The sequence below is a fragment of the Pantherophis guttatus genome, chromosome 5 (genome assembly GCF_059756535.1).
Source record: "Pantherophis guttatus breed Tessera chromosome 5, ASM5975653v1, whole genome shotgun sequence".
In the NCBI taxonomy this organism is placed as follows: Eukaryota; Metazoa; Chordata; class Lepidosauria; order Squamata; family Colubridae; genus Pantherophis; species Pantherophis guttatus.
In genome coordinates, this window is record NC_142067.1 from 45,616,252 (window position 1) to 45,639,348 (window position 23,097).

Genomic DNA, 23,097 nt, shown 5'->3' on the forward strand with positions numbered 1-23,097 from the left:
GTGTGTGTGTACATTTACATTTAATTTTGTTAGAGGGAAGAAAGTGTGACAAGAAAGTGTGAACAATCATTGCCGTAACGGGAATAATAAGAGCAGAAGTAATAAAATATTCGTAAAAGACAAATATTTGATAAGATCGTTAAAATTTATAATTATGCTTTTCAAAACTAATATGGTAAATCTTTTAAGAGCTATACTAATCTTGTGTAATGGAATAATATATTTATATAGTAAATATAATATTTATGGCATCTAGGAATAAAAAGTGACAAAATAATCAATCAATGGAATTAGAAGTTTTTTATAGGAATGAAAATCTAGCTGAGTGACAAAATTAAAAATGAAAAGATCCATATTTTGGCATCTTGAAGAAAGAATATAGCCATGCATTTTTGCCTGTGAAACTGGAAGACCAATATAAAGTTTACCAATGAAAATAACATTTAAAATTTGAATGAGAGGATAAAGTGGATGTCAAGACTGCTAAATAATGGTGACCAGGATTGAGAGCAGTGAGCATGGTGTTGGCCATTAAGACGTCTCTCTTATCTTTCCAGAAGAACGAATATCCTGTAGAAGTAAGTCATTCTCAAGATGAACTATATTAGTGTACTTGTTGGGATGAATTACTAATTACCTGTAAATTCTGTGTGCGTAGACAAAAATCATAAACTTATACTGTTCAAAATCTGTAGAGAAGGTGGTTAAGATAAATGATTCCAGGTATAACTATTGCTCCCCCCCCCCATCTACTATAAAGAGTCAAGAGAGTGACCTGCAGTTAGAGGATTAGACAGGGCTAACAGGTTTGAAAGTTCAGTTTTGATAAAAGATTACAAAAGTATACTAATGCTATACTAATACTATTAATATTTAACACCATATACAGCCATAATCTGTAGCTAATTAAGAAATGGTGAGGGAGAAAATTGGTTGGATAAGAAACAGTAGACAGAACTCCTTTGCTCACAATAGAATACCTTATGCCACCAGGCTTGAAATGTTGGCTTGGACAACCTAGAACTACACTGCCTACGGTCTGATCTAAGCGTAGTACACAAAATTGTCTGTTACAATGTCCTACCTGTCAATGACTACTTCAGTTTCAACCGCAATAATACACGGGCAAACAATAGATACAAACTCAAGGTAAACTGCTCTAAACTTGATTGCAGAAAATACGACTTCAGCAACAGAATGGTCAATGCCTGGAATGCACTACCTGACTGTTGTTACAACCTCAAACCCTCAAAACTTTAGCCTTAAACTATCTATCGTGGTTCTCACCCCATTCCTAAGTGGTCTGTAGGGGGCGTGCATAAGTGCACCAGCATGACTACCATCCCTGTCCTACTGTCCCCATTTATTCATTCTCATTTCCTGTGTTCATGTCTTTCATTCTTCACAGCTTGCTGAGTTTATTAAAGCTTTTATTTACTTATTTATTTACTGTTATATTGTTTTGGGCAATATCAAGAATAAGCCCAGGGTTAGAGCTAAATCATCTTTCCAATGTCAGTTACCTCTATTAAAATCTCTTTATACTGTTCATTAACTTTTTCAGTGAAGAATCAAGTTCTTACAACAGGAAAAACACATACTAACAAGAAACTAAAACCAGATTTATGAGATCTAGGCATAAATGCATTTAAACAAAACTGCCTTTGTTAAAAACCTTACAGCATATGTTACAATATTAAGTTTGCATTTTATAAACTTCTCTAGATACACTTTAAGCGAATTTATGCCTTGAAAGAAGGACATAATTCACAATAATAGCTTGTTAATACTAAAAGAATCAAGCTGTGTTTTTCAGAAGAACATTAAGCAGCTGCTTTCAAATGAAAGAGTCTGTAAATCAGGACAAATTGTTTTTATACACATTTGAGTTTCATTAATTAAATGTTTTATGGACATAAGAATCTATGAACCTGGCAGTTATTATAATGTACAATTCCTCTTCACATTATATTGCAATAGAGGTGTTAACATCAATGACACAATAATAAGAGTTACCTTTTACCCACATAGTATTTAGGTAATCAATGAAAGTTTGGAATTATGAAACATTCCTGTGATATAATAGAGCAATGTAAATTATTACCTTCAGGGTATTTATGCCTACTGTATTTTATTTGTGCATAAAGAGAGGTACAAATTTAAAGCTGGGAAATACAGTAGTATGATTAAAAGTATATCTGGCTTGCTTCTTAAATAGCTAAATTTCGGGAAACAATGATCAGCATTTGAGTAACCTTTTGTACATGAAATGATACAACAGTCTTCATATATAGAGTCAAACATTTTTGAAACTGTATAAATTACAATGAGTAATTATAGTTATTCTACTAACTAAAGATGTGTTTGCCAATATAATTTGCCACAGAAATGTAAAAAACCCTACCACATAATCTAATTTTATATATTATTCTCAAGTAATTTGAGAATCTGAGAAAGAAACAAGATAAATATAAGCTTTTCTACCAGTGGTATATAAAGAAATAAAAGTGAAGTTTAATTGAAAGTAACCTGCCATGATGACCTGCAGTTTTCTGTACCAACCAAAGAATAATTAGACATGTATTTGCATCAAAACTCAAAGAATTGGAGCAGCAAGTGGTCACAGTTTGGCTGATGAAACAAGACAGCAGTTAATCTGATTTTAAAAAAAGAGCCATTACAAATAGAACTGACTGTACAAACTTCCAAAAAGAAAACAAACAAAACACCAAAGCAATGGAGGAGAAAAACAAATAGAAGCAATAAATTCTGCCCCTGGAAGCAAACAAACAAACAAACAAACAAACAAACAAACAAACAAACAAACAAACAAGCCCTTATAGAAGAAATAGGCTTTAAGGCTTCAGGAGATGTAGTAACATTGCAAAACTGGTTAACAGAATGGTAGACCCACTAAAGCGCAGAGTGGTTTGTAAGTATGTCCTGCAAAATATAAAGAAGAATGTGATTACTATTGTGGGAAAGCAAAATAAATGTATGATGACAGGACCATCTGCTCATAAACCACACTCTTTTCGAGTTGCCAGGATCCTGGCCACAGAACAACCTTCAAAATGCATCACATCTATTGATATTCCTTCCCATTTATATATAGAGAGACAAGAATTACTGTGAACAACATCTACAACTGTATTATCATGAATCTTGAGTATTTACAAAGAAAGATGTAAGACTGGGATAGTTCAAGTAATCCTTCTTGTCTAGTAAGAGTACCATAAAAGCGAAACAAGAATATTTCAAGCGAATTACAAATGGTTGTGCAAATAGTGTCAGCAGAATAAAATTGTTTTTGAGATCACAGTTTGAACTACCTAGAGTGCTGGCATGAGAAGAATAGACCTCAGAAGAAATGGTAAAAATATTTTAGAGCTTTAAAATGAATTTTGTGGAGATTGGAAACCAAAAATTTAATGGCTAGTTAAATAATTATGTGCTGTTTAAAGGAGTGAAATATGGAAACATTGTATTACTAGGCTCATTAAATCACTCAATGAAAAATCAGAAAGAACTTTGGCTCATGAAGCAAAAATAAAGCTGAGCCTAGTCAAACATTTATTTTAAAAACCTAATAAACTCAGAGCAATAGATTTCTAAGTAAAATGCTGTGCTAATGATGAGAAAAAGAACTGCAAATATGTGAAAGCTCCTAAAAATGAGACACTAAAAGTATAATAGTGAACAATTACAATGAGGGAAAAATGATAGCAGAAGATGGCAATAAGGCCATAATAAAGGTTGATGAAGAGCAACACATTTAGAAGTAGGAAAAAGGAAAAGGACACCAAGGAAAAGTACATAATATCAGAAGAGCTAAAGTTCAGATTGACTGAATTTTGCAAAATATGCTAAAATATAGTAAAATATAGTAAAATAGAATTTGTATATTGGCTTCTCCATTAGGACAGCAACATGACAACAAAAATAAAAGTAAAATGACTTCACCATTATTTTGGTTCAATCTTCTACAAAATGGAGAACATATTGATGACCTTGGAGAACATATAAGATGTTCCTCTTCCTTAAGAGACTAACCCTCAGTTTAATCATCTCTGAGGGACATGGGTTATTAAGAAGCAAGATAGATAGACAAATAAATAAATAAAAATTTTGTAGAACGATCACTCAATCTTCAAGCTTAGGATGGTTGATGAGAAATTAGTAGGGCTCCAGTTAAAAAGAATCTGGATAAAATGGATCATTAGTAACCCTTCCAATCTACAGTCATGCCTGTTATAGTATTGGTTTTATAGATAATATGTGACAAAATTTAAAAGGCTTTCATTCACCAATCCTTACTTAGTTTGATCTTGGTTGCATTCAATATCACAAATTCTGATATCCTTCAGGAAGAACTGAAGAGTTTAGAGGGGAAGGCACTGTTTCACCTTCTCAATGCCACTTTCTATTTGAGCAAGGTGACTCCCTCCCTCTCTTTTTAGATAATAATTCTGAACTTTTGCCCATAGGGTTCATAGTGGAAGGTACACATTAATCAGAAGCAATTGATTCAGGAAGTTGATCTTATTCAGAAGACAAGTGATTTTTTTTTTTAAATTATAATTTAAATATTTATTGACATAAGTCTTTATTCTATTGTGAAATATCTAGAATCACAAAGGCAGTATGGAAACTAATTTATAATTAATTCATTATATCCTGATTTGTTCCCTGATTTTCAGTCTTTTCTACTTTACTGCTCTCTAGACAGTAAAAATGTAGTAAAACAACCCCTTACTACGTGCATCACAGTGTTCCACCACAATAGAAGGAGCTAATTGTATACATGTCGTTGTTCCGCCAAAGCCTGAGTCTTGTAATTAAACTCTGCTTGCATTTTCCTCTTCAAGTCACATTGTAGTCCAAGAATCTATTTTCAGGACCAGAAATAAAAAAGATTATGAGAAACAATCTAATTTCCAAAACATATCCTCTCCAGTTTTCTCATTTCTCCTTGCCATATTTGTCACAAATATTTATTGTCTGGTTTGACACTCAAGGGATAAAACAAACAAGATAGAAACACCCCCCCCATTAGTACTAGTACTCCCAGGTACTGCACACTTTTGTGACAACACAGACTGAGGAATTTAAAGGGAATGAAAAGAAGTTTCAAAAAGTGAGTTTGGAATGATATAACTGTAGTGCCAAAGAGGAAAAAAAAGTAACAAATTCCTTTTTGACATTCTCCATAAAGTTAGCACAACAATTTAGCCAGCAATATTTTATATTGTTCTTTATAAACTATTGCTGGGCATCCAGATTTTAGGATATCCTGATTTAGCTATTCCAATGCATACATGTATGTGAGATGGGATTTACATGAGATATAAATTTAATAAAATAATAAAATACTATTTCCCTTAATGCCCTTTTATACTGGTATCTTGTTATAGGCAAGTATTTTAATTTATTTATTATTAATCAAATTTAAATAGCTGCCCATTTTACCAGAAATGATATAAGTCAGAGGTTTGCAACGTGACAAACTGACACGTTTCATTATTTGACCTCCTCCAATACTGACCTTTATGGCAAATGCCCATAATCTTATATTTTGGAAGAAAAGTGGAATTTCAGATTAGCTCTCTTTGGAAACTTTTTGCAAAGATCTATAAGACAATGGATGAGAAGTGAAACGTCTTCAAAGAAAAAACAAGAAAGTCCAGTTGCCTCTTGAAAAAAGCATCTTTGGGATAACTATGACCTGGATGCAAACATACACATCCTTCTATATCCTATCTTTGTTCTGGAACTCAAGGCACATTCATAGTGTTCCATCCTCCTATATTTCTTAACAATAACCTTTTTCCCCCCAACTGCTTGCTGCTGTGACACTGAGAGTAGATGAGTCCTTCCTTCAGTTATCAGAGATCAGGCATATTGGGACCCATCCTGTCCCTCAGGGGAGACCACATTATGCCAGGGGTGAAATGCTCCCGGTTCAGTCCGGTTCGGCCAAATCAGTAGCAAAAAAGGCTACTGGTTCACCGAACCGGTAGTAAAAAATGTAAAAAAAAAATATCTCCGACGATCAGCTGAGCGACACGCGATCATGGGAACTTTTTTTAAATTTTTTTTTACTTTTTAAGCATTTTTTTTCTACTAGTAATCTGGAAGTGGAAAGTTTGCATGAGGTTCAACCTCTTCGTTTTAACATATGCAATTTCTATATGAGAGATATAGAAGTTGTTGCCCTGATGGGTAACACATTGATTTAAGCCAGAGGGAAAAAAGCCTCCTATATGGAACATGCATGCTCTTAAAGAAAAAACAAAAAGAAGTTGGGAGAATCCAGGATGAGGGGATGATTCTACTATAATTCAATTCTGCTAAGTTTTTATTGAAGCTGATATTGATGGACCACCACATGGCTTAGGCCTGGGGTACTTGCAGGACCATCTTCTGCCATCCTCCCATCGTCCTGTGCACTCTCACAGAGCGGGCCTCCTCAGGGTGCCGTCAGCCAGACAATGTCGGCTGGCGGCCCCCAGGGGGAAAGCGTTCTCTGTGGGAATGCCGACCCTCTGGAACGGTTTGCCCACAGGGCTTAGGACAGCCCCCGACCTCCTCTCCTTCTGCCGCAAACTGAAGACGTGGCTTTTTCATCAAATGGACTGACCCGTTGAGGGGGGGCGGTTTACATTGTAATAATTTTAATTAATTTTAATTGGATTTCATTTTATATTTAATTCATATTGTTGAATTTTTATCTTGTAAGCTGTCCTGAATCTTTCGGGAGAAGGGCGGCATATAAATTGCAATAAAATAAATAAAAAATAAAATAAATATATTGGACTTGATGGGGTTGGACTTGATGACCTGCAGGGTCCCTTCCAACTCTGTTAATCTGTTATTGACCTCTCAGAGTGGATTCAGGTATATCATGTAAAGAGATGCATCCCGAAACTAATCACATTAAACATTGAAGGCTGAGTGAGGGATACATAGTGTTCTTTCTTTAGAAATTTTGACTGTATGTAATGAAAGATTGAATCTTCTTATAATACATAACTGAGTTCCATAAAGCAATTTTCTCAGAATGTTATTCTTAAGCCAGCTTGCAAATTTTATAATTATGGCTACCCATTTCTGTCCTCAATGAATTAATTATTCTATTAAATTTATTTTGTAAAACAAATTGTTGTAGCAGTATAGACTGTCCAATATATGCCAGTCAGACACATATAAAACATGTATTTTTTTATTTCACATATTGTTTCTGGCAAACTGAATACAGGATGAAGGACACAGGACAGCCAAAAAGCATCACTAACTATGCCCAGCATGAAAATATAACTATCATTATATTTTATTGGATAGAGGTTGTAGTGGAAAATTGATCTCAAAGTTATAAATGCTTTTCCAAGTGTTTGTTACTCTATCAATGGATGAAGTTATAAAGAAAACATAAATTATAGCTTGCAACCCAAGTATTGTATTTCTTTCAGTTAAATATAGTATACTTGAAATATATCTAAAAACAATCTGCTTACCAGTTTACTGAAACTAACACTTGCAGCAAATAATAAAATGTGCTACAGTAAGAACCCTAGAAAGCAGTTTACCAATTGTCTTATAGGTGTCATCATAATTAATTAATTTTGCAAATTTCGATGATCACCCATCTAAATTTGGGTACAAATTCTGGGTGAACAAAATGATATAAATACAAAATCACAATAAACAAATGGAACCCATTAAAAAAACTATGCTAGACCCCTCATTAATCTGTCTAACAACATAAAAAAAGATGTCATGCTTAGGTTTAACTAACACCCTGGCCTGAATCCCTGGGGAAAGGCCAGCAGGGTCAAGACCATTCAATTGCCATTAGAATCTTGGCTGGAAAGTTGTAACATAAGAGAGACACCATAATAGAAAAAGAAAACCAAAATCCAGGCAATGTCTGAGAAAAAACATATTCTGGATGATTGTATAAATTATGTTACAATTATAAAACAGTGAACAATGAAAAAAGGATCTATGCAATATCCATTTATATTACATTAAAAAAAGAGAAGTTCAAAACACCAAAGAAAACCACAGCATTAAATCCAGCTACAGAAAACAATAAAATGATGCCCAGCATTAAAATATACTGTAATTCACCCAATTGGGACTCTATACATCCTGATGTAAAAATCTGAAGAAATAGCCAGATCTTGACTGCTCTCTGAAGGCCTTCAAGGTTAGGGTCAAACGATTGGGGCAAAAGGTAGTGTCTGGTATGAACATCTCTGATGTCTTTTAAATCCAGATCTGGAATGTGTCCTTCCTGTTAAAGCACATGAGATGGGCAGATATCCTAGGGCGCAGATACTCCTGACACACAGGGCTTTATTAGTTATAACGACCAGATGACTGCAAGGAATATAAATCCTTCCATCCTTCACCATTCAGTCAGAACTGAAGAAGCTTCTTGGATGAGAAGCAAAATGTCTTCAAGGGAAAAAAAGTCCAATTACCTTTAGAAAATACACTAACTGAAGTTTTTCCTCCATACAAAACTCCATACAATAATCTAATTCAGAGATGATTAAGGTATGAAAAATTGCAAGCTGAGTCCCATGAATGGGTTCAATCAAGTTGCAAAATGAAATTGTGCAAACACACCCTGCAATGGCTGCCACCTGCTGTCTCAGAAGGAGTTATATGTGCCTAAATTATATAAGAATAAATGTAAAGGATTCCCCTATCCAGTTGTGTCCAACTGTAGGGGCACTGTTCATCTCAGTTTCTTAGCTGAGGGAGTCAGCATTGTCCAAAGATACTTACATAGTCATGAGCCAATACACCGCTAAGTGGGCAGGAGCTGGGGCAAATAATGAGAGCTCAGCCCTTCGTATGGCGCTTGGGTCTTGAATATGAGCTTGGTGTCAGTTTTGGAAGACAGTTTGGGTCTTGAATATCCCTGTTAAAGCACATGAGATAGGCAGATATCCTAGGGCAGAGATGCTCCTTTCCAGTTGTCTTTAACCACTGAGCCATCATGCTCCTCTTGTATTGTATACTGAATCCAAATGTAATACAACCTCATTCAGACTAAAGGATGACATCTCTCCAGTGGAATGCAAAACCCACAATTACTTGATTTTGGTAGGATTGAGCCAAACCCTATTATTTCCCATTCAGACTAACACTGCCTCCAAACATTGAAACAGAACTTCACTTGTGCATTCAAAATCAGATATGTACAACCTCATGTCAACAAATGACCTTTCCTTGTGGCTTCATGTATATATTAAAGAAAAGAGGAGACAGACCATTTGAAAAATAGGAGTCAAAGATTAGACTGCTCTCCTCCACCAACATTGACTGGAAATGCCCTGAAGGAACAGGGCTCTCAATTGCGAAGCCTGTAGTAAGGTCCAGAAAGGTATCATATTGATAGAATTGAATGCTGTCAACAAGTCAATGATACAGTATCAAGATCCACCATAGGTTACCTACAAGTAGAACCAAATCTACTTTAAATATGTATCTTAGCCTCAAACCTAATTAGTGTTCTGACCCAGCTTTAGCAGAAACAAGAAGCAGACTCCTTGTCCCGAAAAACCCATATTTATTATCTCCTGTGAATTAATGGCATTCACACACTGAAAAGTCCAGGCAATAAGCCTTCAAAGAGTTAACTGCAGTAACAGACTTTATCAGTTCTTTGAGATAATTGCCAGGCCTGCCGCAAAACTGTAAATTAAGTTTTGGCAAGCAGTATCTGAGGCATGAAACACGATGAGCCAAATTTTCCTTCCGAACAGTTGTCTCCTACAACCACCACTCCCATTTCCTTCTATTTAATCCCCAACTGGGAGGGGCCATTCAGTGTCCATGTGTGCCTTGCTTCCCGAGTTGACTCCTTGTTCTCAGTTGTTCTCCTCTCCTAACAGCTGTTGTGACCTAGGCTTACTGAGGCTTACACAATAACAGCTCTTACACAACAACAGCGCATATGCAAATCTGAAACAGGCCCCAGCTGTTCTTCCTCCCCACCTATCTCAGCTTCTGAAGGCAGCTGTCTCTCCGGTGGCTGGGAAATGTTGGACAGTCCTGGCTCTATCTCTGCTTCTGATGCAGAGCATCCATCAGAGCCTTCCTCAGACTCCAGAACTGGCCTGAGTTCTTCCCCAACTTCCTCATCATCCGAGTCTACCGCCAGTTCTGCTGGCAGCTGGTGGATCACAACAATTAGAAGGAGTTCAGATGATCCAATTTATAAGAGGTCCAGGAGAAGGAGGAGGGGGAAAAAACCCTAATTTTTTGTTTCCTGTATCAAAATCATATAAAAAACAAACTCTGTATAACTAAGATCTAAAGACTGAATATGAATGAATAAAATAGCAAAACTTCTATGTAAGAAGAAAAAAAATCTTTTAATAGGATTAAATAAAGATTTTTTTTTTTTTTTGGTTTTCCACAAGTATGAAATGATTCCTGGGTATCAAAAAAGATGGCTGAAATCTGATGTACTAATGCTTCTTCTCTTGAATAATGTTTTTAACATTATTAAATATTTTTCATTTTAGGGGATTCTCCTTAGTAAAACTAGAAAAAATATAACATGAGACATTTTATCTCTCTATGCCGTTATATATATAATATTGGTCGTAATTAGTTTTTTATTTCTCACACAAATCTGAATAGCTTCAGTACAGTGAGAAACAGAAAGTTTTCAGACATCTTTCACTTTTGTCAATTTTGTTATGCTGCAGCCCAATTCTACAGTTGTTGAAATTCATTTGAACATTTGTTCAAATGAACAAATGTTCATTTGTTGAAATTAATAAGAAATTCATTTTCTTATTAATCTACCCTTAGTACCCCATAATGACAAAGTGGAAACAGATTTTTAGAAATGTCTGTAAATACTTTCTTAATGCACTGTTACTAATAAGGTCTTATCAAATGCATGAAAAGAAGGAACTGGAACATGGTGATCAGATTCAGTATTTATCCTATAATTTTGAAATGCTTGAAAAATATTGAGCTACTCTAATTTGAAGAAAAAAATTACTGAATGGGTTATTCAAAATACTATATATATATATATATATATATATATATATATATATATATATATATATATATATATATATATATATATATATATATATATATATATATATATATATATATATATATATATATATATGTTTATGTAAGTTTTCATGGGTATGTATGTGTGTATAGTTAATATTTCGGGTTTCTTCCCGTGTAATTGTGGATATATCCCTAAAAGGGATATATATATACACACACCTTTTCTCATAATCAAGATTTCCCATCAAATGCTCTTCTAAGCAAAAGCTCTTCTTTTACTGCTCTAGCTAATCATCATTTTTACTATAATCATCTACTTTTACTATGCTTCACGCAGTTGTTTGTCAATATGGATTGCAACTTAACTTACTGTTGACATAATAAATACCAAAAGAAGAAAATGCATCTCAGTAGAAATGAGACCATTACCATGCAGGCAAACATTATAAGTATGCACCATTTATAGAGAAAGACAGCACATCTAAATTTTACATGAAAAGAAGCATATACACGAATCAAAAGTTACCATGTTACCATAAATTATTCATAAAGAAATAAAGTCCTTATCAGAAAAATTATTCCCAACATGTAATCTACTTTTTAATTTCTAATAAAACAGAATTGCAAACAATGAAAGGTCACATATAATTGTTAGCATGTATCAAATAATGCACAATTATTAAGAAATTCAGCTCATGGGCTGTAAATTAAACTATCTACTTTTTTATAATAAAATACTATTCTTTTTTCCCCTAAACCAATGAATAGGAAATATGCAGCAAAACAATATATATATTTTCAGATGATTTCCAAGGACATAAAGTAAAAGAGAATAGAAAGTAGGAGTGGTAAGTATTTGTTTGTCAGCAGTCAGAATGCCAAAAGTATTTTCTGCCATCTGCCAAACCAACTTTCTAAAAATAAAATGAATTCTCAGAGAATGCCATTCAAGATCCTAAAACAGACTTCTAGTCAAGAGAAAACCCATAGAGTTTATTTGTAAATAAATATACAGTAAATAATAAAATATCACAGTAACATTCCAATTACTGATTAGAATAAGGAAAAAATTAAGAACAATCAGACATTTTACTATATTTTTTTCAAATGTCTTACCGTCCAGGTCACTTGAATTGTGGTAGGGGTAAGCACAACAGGATTATGTAGTCGTACAATTACATCACCAAGCTCTTTTTGGACTTGTCTGTGATCCACTCCTTGTGCTGGTGGACTGATATCTGCCAGGTCAAACATATCGGTGTGCATCAATAAGTTATTATCTTACTAAGGAGAGTCAATTAAATCAATTTATTATGATGACTGAAAGCATAATAACCTTCACTTAAATGATTTTACTGAAATTAGTTTATTGTCAAACAATGTAGCAGTCGGATTGGATTCTGGTCCGGATAGAACACTTATGATTTATATAATAGCAGTATTCTTATAAGATATAAATTTATTTTAATAAACATATATATTTTTCAAATAGTATTGAAATGTCCACTGAGGAAACAGCAGCATCATTATAAAAGAAAGCCTCCATTCCCTACTCCCTGCAGTCAGTCAGCCAGATACTATTGCGAACAGTTTGAAAGCCCCAAGAGGCCTATAAGTGTCATGAGATGTACACCAGTTCAACTTAAATTTTAAAACAAGAAATCCTAAAGTGCGATCAATGTAATCTCAGTCCCATACCAAGACCTGAATCCTTACTGAACAGTGTCCAGATATCCAGCTTTTTCTAAGATGTTGTGAGACATTTCTAACCTCTAAATACAGTGGTACCTTGGTATTCATTGTTAATTGGTTCCGGGAGGCGCAATGAGTACCAAAAACGATGAGTACCAAACAATTTTTTCCCATTAGAAATATGGTAGTGAGTCACAGGACCGCCGGCATTGACAAGTTCTAGCTTGTGCATGAATATCTAACAAACTATGAGTATTGGGACAAAATTTTCACATCAAAATGCATTGAGTATCAAATTTGATGAGTTTAAAGCAGTTGAGTACCAAGATATAACTGTATAACAACATAAGGATCTCAAATAATTATATGCAAATGTGGGTCTCCAGGTGTTTGTTAACTTCTATAATTGATTAGTTACTCTTCAGTTATGGCAACTAACTCGAATACACATGTGATACAACCATTGTACAATGTTCTTGTGTTCCTGTAACAATACTCTGCACAAACATAGCATAAATATTTTACCGAATGATTATTGGTAGTAGTGCTATCCAGATAGTAGCTATACGGTTTCAGAAGTTACAATAAAATATATTTCAGCTTAGATAGACTGATATGAATACATACATACACACACTCACACACATGTATGTATGTATATGTTCGTATGTGTGTGTGTGTGTGTGTGTGTATGTGTATGTGTATGTATATGTATGTATGTATATATATATATATATATATATATATATATATATATATATATATATATATATATATATATATATATATATATATATATATATATATATATATATGAAAATATTTAAAAATTAATAGAAATTTTTGAACTGGTCAGGCAGATTTAAATTTCTAAGAATTGCAAATAAGGAATATTCCTTTCAGTAGGATATTGATAAAAGTGTTATCTATCAGTATAAATGTTTTTCCATATGATATTGTGCTTAGGTTACTTGTGTTACCAAATCATATGGGTCAACATATGGAGCCACAGTCAACTGTGTGTTAGCTTATATTTCACTTCTTTAAAAATAATGTATTTATTAGATTAGTTTCAAAGGGCTGCATCACACTGACAATGATTTGAGCAAAGCAATGCTTTAAAGCTGCTTTAGAATATTTAGAAATATTCCTTTTTTCAAGTTTTATTTTTTGGTCATTCGGTGATCTTAAATGTATATGGGTCCTATCTAACAAAATGAAATTCAATGTAGAGAAAAATCTTATACTTAGGCAAGAAAAATCAAAAGTACACATATAGACTGGGAGAAACCAGGCTTAATAGCAGTAACTGTGAGAGGGATCTTGGGAGTCTTAGTGGACAACCAATTAAATATGAGCCAACAGTGTACAGCGACAGCCAAAAAAGCCAATGCACTCCTAAATTGCATTAACAGAGGGATACAGTCAAGATCAAGTGAGGTACTAATACCACTCTATAAAGCCTTAATAAGGAGAGATTCAACCTGGAAATAAGGAGAAATTTTCTGACAGTGTGAACAATTAACCAGTGGAACAGCTTGCCTTCAGAAGTTGTGGGAGCTTCATCACTGGAAACTTTCAAGAAGAGACTGGACTGCCATCTGTCAAAAATGGTGTAGGGTCTGCTTGGACAAGGGGTTGGACTAGATGACCTACAAGGTCCCTTCCAACTCTGTTAGTCTGTATCTGTATACACTACTGTGTACACCTATTATATACTGTATACAGTCCAGGGGTATACATTCACATATAATATTTCTGCATTTGCATATGCATATTATAATTAACTTAAAATAGGCTGCCTGAGAAATAAATTCAAGTTACCTTGGGTTCGGACGGGATCTGACATGATGCTGGGATCACTCAACCCTTGTGAATTGATAGCTCTCACCATAAACAGGTAGATGGTATTTGGACGGAGTCCTCTCACAGTGTAAGGAATTGTTCTAACATGATTAGCCACTGTTTGCCAGCTATTGCTCACCAACTGGCTGAAATGAAAATGAATTGGAATACTATAGCTAAAATCACATACCTTAAAAATGGTCAAGGATATGTTTCTATCTGCTGTTAAAGACAAATAAAGACATCATAAAATGTGCTATCAAGACCAACAGAAACTATGATAGATTCTAAATCAATTAAAAGCACAAAACTCCTAACATATGATTGATTATGTAGCATCACATTGTTGTTAACTCTTAGTGATCATATAGACTGATTGCTTCATGATGACCTCTCCCTAATCTGGTCCTTCAATCATAGAAAAGTCCATCTTGGTAGATCTTATCAGGTAACACAAGAAGATTAGGTAAACAGGAGATAGCTCTTTCTATATTTAGTCCACATCATCAATAAATAAATTTAAAAGAATTAAAAAAAGATAAGTGATTATTGAGGTATCAGTCCCATATTTAGCTCCAACACTAGATTTGATTGATACTGGCAAAGAATACTGAAAAATGTTTATAGCAAGCCCCCTATTTATTCTTCATCCATTATCAACATGTTGGTAAAATACATTTTAAATATTTTTATAAGTTTTATTCTTATAAACTCATATGGAAAGTTTAAATCAAGTGTTTGAAACATTTTAAAACTATGTAAAACAAAATATAATTTAATTAGCTAAAATTTTGGAATGAATTTTGTTCAAAAATGCAAAGGATCATGACAGTAATACGTTTTAACCTACCTAAAAGCCTCAATGATATATGCACTTGTTGGTAAATTCCCAGGTGTGCCTGGCTGCCACGACAAGGTGACACTGTTCTTAGTGACATCAGTGACCTGAGGCTTGGATGGTGGTCCAGGAAGATCATTTAAATCATAATTTTTGCTAACTGCTGCTCCCCCAAATTCTATAGAATGCAAATTGGTTATATTTTACATGTTTATAGTTGTTTACTAAAGAATGATTTAAATATCTATTTTAAATAAATCTGTAGTTATATAAATGCTTTAAACAGATGCACAACATATTAAAAATAAGTACTTTTGAGGTATAACGTAATTTATCATTTCATTTCATTATCATTCAATATAGTAACAAGTGAAGCAAGAGAGAAAGAAAAAGATATTCCAATTACTTCTGTTTATAGTAACATTTTTCTCCTATAATGAGAGATTCAGCTAAATTAGGGGTAAAAAACATGTTTAAAACAATATTTTATCCTTCTACGCTTGTCTGGGGATATCAGGATTAAAACAGCTCTTAGATGGATGGGACTAACTTTCTTGATCCATCATTTTCCTGTTCTTTGGGTAGATCTTAAAGGGGAAAGCATCAACTATTCATAATAGGAAAATGGAACTGATTAGAGGATAGACTTTATATGTTTTACTGAACATGAAGCATTTTGCCCTTAAACCATCTCCCTTCAAACTTCCCCAAAATGAAAAAATATGGATGCACCAGCTTATACTGCAAAATGATTTTACATGTGTGTGATGATGTGAAATAAATTCAGTGACTTACGCATTTGCATTAGATATTGTGATATTAGTATAAAACTGCATCTTTGGGAGTGATGACATAATCCCACATATATTGCTATGTTGATGTCACTTTGGTCTGTTATGGACACCATTGTCTCTGGACTTAATATTTCCTTCCGTGCATACAGTTTTTAGGAGGGACAAATATGAAGTTTCTCAATATACTGAAGGGCCACAATGGCTATTATAGACAGTGCTTTTAGCTTGCTGACCTGTCTATGGAGTTCTGAATTAACTTTTGCCAATACAATGGCTTCTACCACTGGGTCTTGAAGCTAGAAAGCTAGAGGGGGAGTAGAAAATGGGAAAGTTTCATTATATGTGTAGAAGGCTTGCGCAATATTAAATTTTGCACTTAACAAAAATCTTTAATAAGAATCAGTGATAATGTATTGAATGTCCTGATTTCGGTTGTAGTACATTTTCGTTTTGGTTTTCTGTATTATATAGGTACAACTTACCTGAAACATCCAGCACAGCACTCCAAGATGTTTCCCCACTTGAACTTGTGGCAACACAAGTGTATGTGCCCATGTCAGATATCTAAAGACATGGAAATAAGAAATACCAATCCTTTACTTAAAATATTCATTTAATTTTTTAAATATTTTTGTTGTGAACTAAGATGGAAGTATGATTCAGAATTGTTATAAAGTGGAATACAATATTTCACAAAAAAGAATTATGCATTTCATTTAGTAAATTGAAATAGTTCCTTAATTTTGACATATTTTCATATTTCTATCCCAAGTTATGTTCCACATAACTACTATCACTAGCTTAAAGTTACAAATTTAAAGGGGAAATAATATAATACTTTTTTTGAAATAAAATATAATTAAGAAAGAGAGCAGTAAAAGTGTAGACATCTGCTTTCTAATTGGTGGGAAACCATAACTATTCAAGTACATTGTTAATCTAAGTCCATATAACAAACACATTCATTTCCTTTAACTCTGTGAGAGCAAATTGTTCATTCAAATAATTGTATTTCTGAATTATATAATTGCTTTTGTACATGATTATTTAATCAAATCTATAGGCCACCTCAGCTGAAGTTGCAACTGGGGGCTTACGGTACTGTATATAGCATATTCCTCAGTGTATGCATTCGATATAAATTATAAACCAATTAAACAGAATATGTATGTATATGTGTCCTAAACTGGATGGATGGATGGACAGATGGACAGACAGACAATCTTCCACTGCAATAATATAAATTTGGTAAAATTATCTTCCCTAAAAGATTGAATTTAATCGTATTATCTCTATACAAGATTTGTTTAATCTAACATTTTATACTTATTCCTTCAAAATCAAAAGTGGTAAGTAACAGCATTATTCTAGCAAGGAAACTATTTGGCTTCTCTCTGAAGGCTTTTCAGTTCTATAGTAATGTGGAGCTAATACTGCAAAACTTGCCATATGTATATGTAGAAGAAGAGATGACATAATGCTGCCTTTATGTTTGTGTCACATGTGCTGTTATTGATTTGTTGTTTAGTTGTTGCTTCTCAGTTGCTTGATTCACTTTTTATCACCTAATCCTATATTACTAAGGAGTTCAAGGAAATGTTTTATTGAAATATTATATTGAAATATTAAAAATCTTTTACTTAAAGTTCATATTTCAATATTTGTGCTATCTTCATTATGGAAAAATATAATGTAAAAATCTGTATTTTCATCAACTTACTACATTTAAGGTAAGTCTTGATTTACAAAATATAAAAGAAATAGTAATGCTAAATAAAATAGTGTAGGTAGAAACATAAAGGCAAGAAATATAACTCAAGTTAATTTATACCATTTCATAGTTCTCTACATACAATTTCATAGTTCTTTATCATTGCTCCTACTGTGTTCATATATTGATTCATATTTACTGCATTTGGTTCTTCATGCCTCTCTTCTTTCAAATATTTATCTTATGATTCAGATCTTTGTCTTTCTGAGCTATAAATTTAAGTTCCTTTTCCCATATTGTTGCTCTTTTTTCTATTCAGTCCACTTTTATTCATCATCCACCCATTATTGATCCCATCTCTACTTGCTTTATTATGCACACTTAAATTCCCTCTTCTTATTTACCCTATATTTCTTCTGCAATACTCATTTTTGTAGTAACTAAGTAGACAGACTCAAACTAATAAACAGCCATTTTTATTTATTTTGATATTCAATCTCTACAGCAGACAAAGTTCAGTTTCACACATTTATCAGCAGTTCACATTTTAATTCCCCCATTTAATTACTTAATAACTATTTTAAAGTACACAAATTAGTCTACTTGCTTTAATATTTCCTAATTTATGAGTATGTAGTAATTGTTCACACCATTTCCCCTGTCAGTCACAAATATTTTGGTCTTGATTAATTATTTTTCAGATTTATATGATCCATTAAATCATATCATTAATTTAATATTTGGTAGGAGTAAGTTCTCTATAAACAACACAAAATACCATCTAATTCTCATGCCTTTAGCATCACCAGAAACTGTCTAACATATTTTTATTTTAATGTATTAAAAAAACAAAGGAATCATCACATATTCCCGGATTACTCTTGGCTCAATGATGAATTATTTGGTAAGCATTCTCTTTATTTTCATGCATATATGCTTCCATATTACAAAATTCCTACCTTATTTAGCAATCAACTTTAATTCCACATACATGCAACAATTTCATGATTCAAATGTTTTTACCTTGTCACATTTTTTCTCTCTGTGAGGACAGCATAAATGGCACTACCAAATTTTGCTGATTGTCAAGTTGCATATATGTCGAGTTAAAATTCTGTTGAACACCTTTCTAGGTACATTTAACAAACCTATCTCCGATAGTTATGAATTAATTTTATTTTTTAAGCAAGTATATAAAAATGATAACCCCATAGTTTCAAAAATGAAACTGAATAATTCAAATTGTCAACTGTAGAAGTACAAAGCATAAAAAACTGATTTAAAGGAGGCTATTACCACAGACTACTATGCCATCCTAAAGATTGGAATAAACAAAACCAGCAAGCATTATATACTATAGGTCTCTTAATAACAGGGTAAAATACCATGTTTTCCCAAAAATAAGACCCTGTCTTATATTTTTTTGAACCCTGAAATAAGTGTTTGGCCTTATTTTTGGGGAGGTCTTATTATTTTGGAGCACGTAGAGCAGGACGGGGCTCCCCTTACCATCTTATCTGATTTCCAGCTGTCTCCCTAACCCTAACCAGAGGAAATGACGGGGACTGGCTGCACATGCATTTAAATATTTTCAGGGGAAGGTTTATTTTCGGAGGGCTTATTTTCAGGGGAGGTCTTATTTTTGAGGAAACACGGTAGGTACACATAACAAATGAAAAGGGGGGGGGTATCCTGGAATTTATAAAGAACAAGATTGTCTAATAAGCTGTTATTTCAAAGGAAACTACATCACATGAAACTTGGAAAAGGTAAAGATATTCAAGACTGTATAAATGCTATCTTGGACAATTGCGCGGAATTATGGAGAAAGGATAAATATGTGGCAGCTTTATTTTATGTAGCCTACCTGAATCACATAGTCCACTTAAAAAAGCTTAGAAATAAGGGTTGAGGCAGAATTAACATTAGAATTTTTTAAAGAAACGCTTGTAGATAAGTTTCAATGCAGAAAGTAAGCATGGGGAAAATAATGATCAGGATGAAGAGACAATATTAAAGTCTAGAAATACTAGACCTGGATGAGACTTCAACTGAGGATTCTCTGAAAAACTTCCTTGATATTTCTTCATGCGCTTCATACTGCATCAAGATGTTTTACTGGCCATTTCCAGTAAGGCAAAGCAAGGAAGCCCGCCTTTTTTTTTACTTTCCAGTTTTTATTTGTGGTGTCGAGGCAATTTCACTTTTCTATGACAAGTTGCTGCCTTAGATTTGTCAGAGACAATGCAGCTCTGCAAAGTGGCACTGCTTTGCCAAATTCTAACAAATACCAGAATATATAGAAAAGAAACTAGAAATTAGAATTAGAAATAACTTTAAATAGGCACAAAAACACATCTTCCATATGGAAAGGAAAGAAATTCAGAAGAAATCTACAATGTGATAAGATAAAGGCTAACACCAGTGAGCAAAAATAAAATGATTTAATGCAATTTTTAAGATTACCAAATGCTACTGAAAGGCTTGTCAGGCATATTCTTTAAATAAGTGATACTACATGACAAATGTGCAATTTATCCTTCCGAAGGGCAGAAAGAATAGGATATTTTGATAAAATTCAGAAAGTGAAATGGAGATTATCAACATATATTGTTCTAAATTTAAAAAGATATTGCTGTGGCCTGGCGGCCGCTGGCCCCTCTAACAACCGAATCAGATGAAGAGGCGGCGTGGGAGTCAGGGCCAGCATCAAGGCAACCTGAGAGCTCCAAGTGGGAATGGAGCTGTCAGAGATAGAGAGAGAGGTGGAGCCTGGGCCGTCCATCAGCCCTCAGATGGAAAGTCAATAGCCCCAGGCCTGGAGTAGCTGAACAAGAAGAGGAGGAACAGCTGGGGCCAGTGCCTGACGCGTGGATGCACAGAAGACAGAGGAGAGGAAAGGAGAGTAGTGGAAATCTATGGGCCAATTCTTGGGACGGAAAAGCCACCACTGCTAGTGAAGCCCCACCCTAGCTCTGGAGATAAAAAGGCAGGGGGCAGAGATGAATAGATGTGGTAGACAACTATTCATCTCCCTGTTGGACAGACTTGTTAGCCTGCTGTGTGAGAGAGAGAGACTTTTTGCTGGGGCTGCTGGCGCTCCTAATAAAAGGAACATTTGTTTAACTACAGAGCGTTTGTCATTTTTGAGAGCTGGGTCAGAACAGATATCTTTTGTCATTGAGCTGGTTAACAGAGTAAGATAGTACAATTCCATCTATCTATCTATCTATCTATCTATCTATCTATCTATCTATCTATCTATCTATCTATCCATCCATCCATCCATCCATCTATGCAGCAAATGTCTGTATCAAAATTTGTTGCTGGGACCTATAAAATTAAATAGGAGTGCTAAATGCATATAATAAAAGAAAATGCATTCAAATTTGGCATCACATTTAGAACACCAATATTCCTTTTTTTTAATTTTAAAAAACTTTATTCAATTTAAAAAGATAAAAGATTATACAAAACGTTCTTAACTCTATAAAAAAAGTACAATTCTAAATTACATATATACTCAAACTAACAAACAGGATTATCTATCTATATTTGAATATGTAAATACATATATACATTAACCTTGATTTCTTAATGACAGTGTAAATTTGTTACCCTTAATTTCTTACTGTATTTGACTTTAGTTTTTTTTCCCATCGATTGATCCATTCATACCATCTGTCCCATATTTTGTAATACTGTGAGTCTTCCTTGTTTAATTTTAAAGTTAATCTATCCATTTCTGCACATATGAATATTTTTTGGATTATTTGTTGTTCTGTTGGCAACTGTTCTAATTTCCAGGATTGGGCTAGGGTTAATCTAGCCGCCGTAATTACATGTAATGTATTTTTATTTATTTATTTTTATTTTATTTTATTTGTATACCGCCCTACTCCCGAAGGACTCAGGGTCGTGAACAGCCAACAATAAAATACATAGATACAAAAAATTTAAAAACCAGACAAAATCAAATTAAATCATTTTGGCCCAGACAGATTAAAACACCCCAATAATTTAAAAACAGATTAAAATTTACATATTTAAAAAAGGGAAGAGATTAGGCCAAGCCTGCCTGATGGAATAAAAAGGTCTTCACAGCGCGGCGGAAGGTGCGCAGATCCGGGATCCTCCGTATCTCCGGGGGGAGCTCATTCCAGATGGTAGGTGCCCCCACAGAGAAGGCTCTCTCCCTAGGGGCCGCCAGTCGACACTGTTTGGCTGACGGCACCCGGAGGAGTCCCTCTCTATGAGAGCGTACTGGCCGGTGGGAGGCTATTGGTGGTAGTAGGCGGTCCCGTAGATAACCAGGTCCTAAGCCATGGAGCGCTTTAAAGGTGGTAACCAAAACCTTGAAGCACACCCGGAAGACCACCGGGAGCCAGTGCAGCTCGCGCAGGAGAGGTGTTACATGGGAGCGCCATGTCGCTCCCATTACCACCCGCGCGGCCGCACTCTGCGCCAGTTGGAGCCTCCGGGTGCTCCTCAAGGGGAGCCCCATGTAGAGAGCATTGCAATAGTCCAGGCGGGAGGTGACGAGGGCATGAGTGACCATGCGTAATGAGTCCCGATCCAGAAAGGGACACAACTGGCGAATCAGGCAAAGTGAAAAATCCTCCCGGTCACGGCCATCAAGTGCTCTTCTAAAGACAGCCGTGAATCCAGGAGGACGCCCAAGTTGCGAACCTTCTCCGTGGGGGCCAATGATTTGCCTCCAATAGTCAGTGATGGCGTCAACTGACTATATTGGGACGTCAGAAACCACAGCCACTCGGTCTTGGATGGGTTGAGCCTGAGCCTGTTCCTCCCCATCCAGATCCGTATGGCCTCCAGGCACCGGGACATCACTTCAAGGGCATCGTTGGGGTGATCCGGGGTGGAGATGTACAGCTGGGTGTCGTCAGCGTACTGATGGTACTCCACCCCGAAACCACAGATGATCTCGCCCAGCGGCTTCACATAAATGTTGAACAGGAGAGGCGAGAGGACCGACCCTTGCGGCACCCCACAGATGAGGGGCCTCGGGGTCGACCTCTGTCCCCGTCAACACAGACTGCGACCGGTCAGAGAGAAAGGAGGAGAACCACTGCAACACAGTGCCTCCCATCCCTAACTCTTCCAACCGGTGCAGCATGATACCATGGTTGATGGTATCA

The 23,097-nt window shown here is 34.8% G+C and overlaps 1 protein-coding gene across 18 annotated transcripts in view; it reads right to left on the reverse strand.

Moving 5' to 3' along the window:
* ROBO2 (roundabout guidance receptor 2) overlaps nucleotides 1-23,097 on the reverse strand; it is a 727,272-nt gene that overhangs the window by 72,177 nt on the left and 631,998 nt on the right. For all 18 annotated transcript variants that reach the window (XM_087895020.1, XM_034421511.3, XM_060686344.2 and 15 more), the window contains 4 exons: nucleotides 16,710-16,791; nucleotides 15,446-15,611; nucleotides 14,575-14,741; nucleotides 12,175-12,296 (listed from right to left, as the gene is read on the reverse strand). In XM_087895020.1, the coding sequence (XP_087751146.1) occupies nucleotides 12,175-12,296; nucleotides 14,575-14,741; nucleotides 15,446-15,611; nucleotides 16,710-16,791 (537 nt within the window). The remainder of the gene's footprint in view (nucleotides 1-12,174; nucleotides 12,297-14,574; nucleotides 14,742-15,445; nucleotides 15,612-16,709; nucleotides 16,792-23,097) is intronic.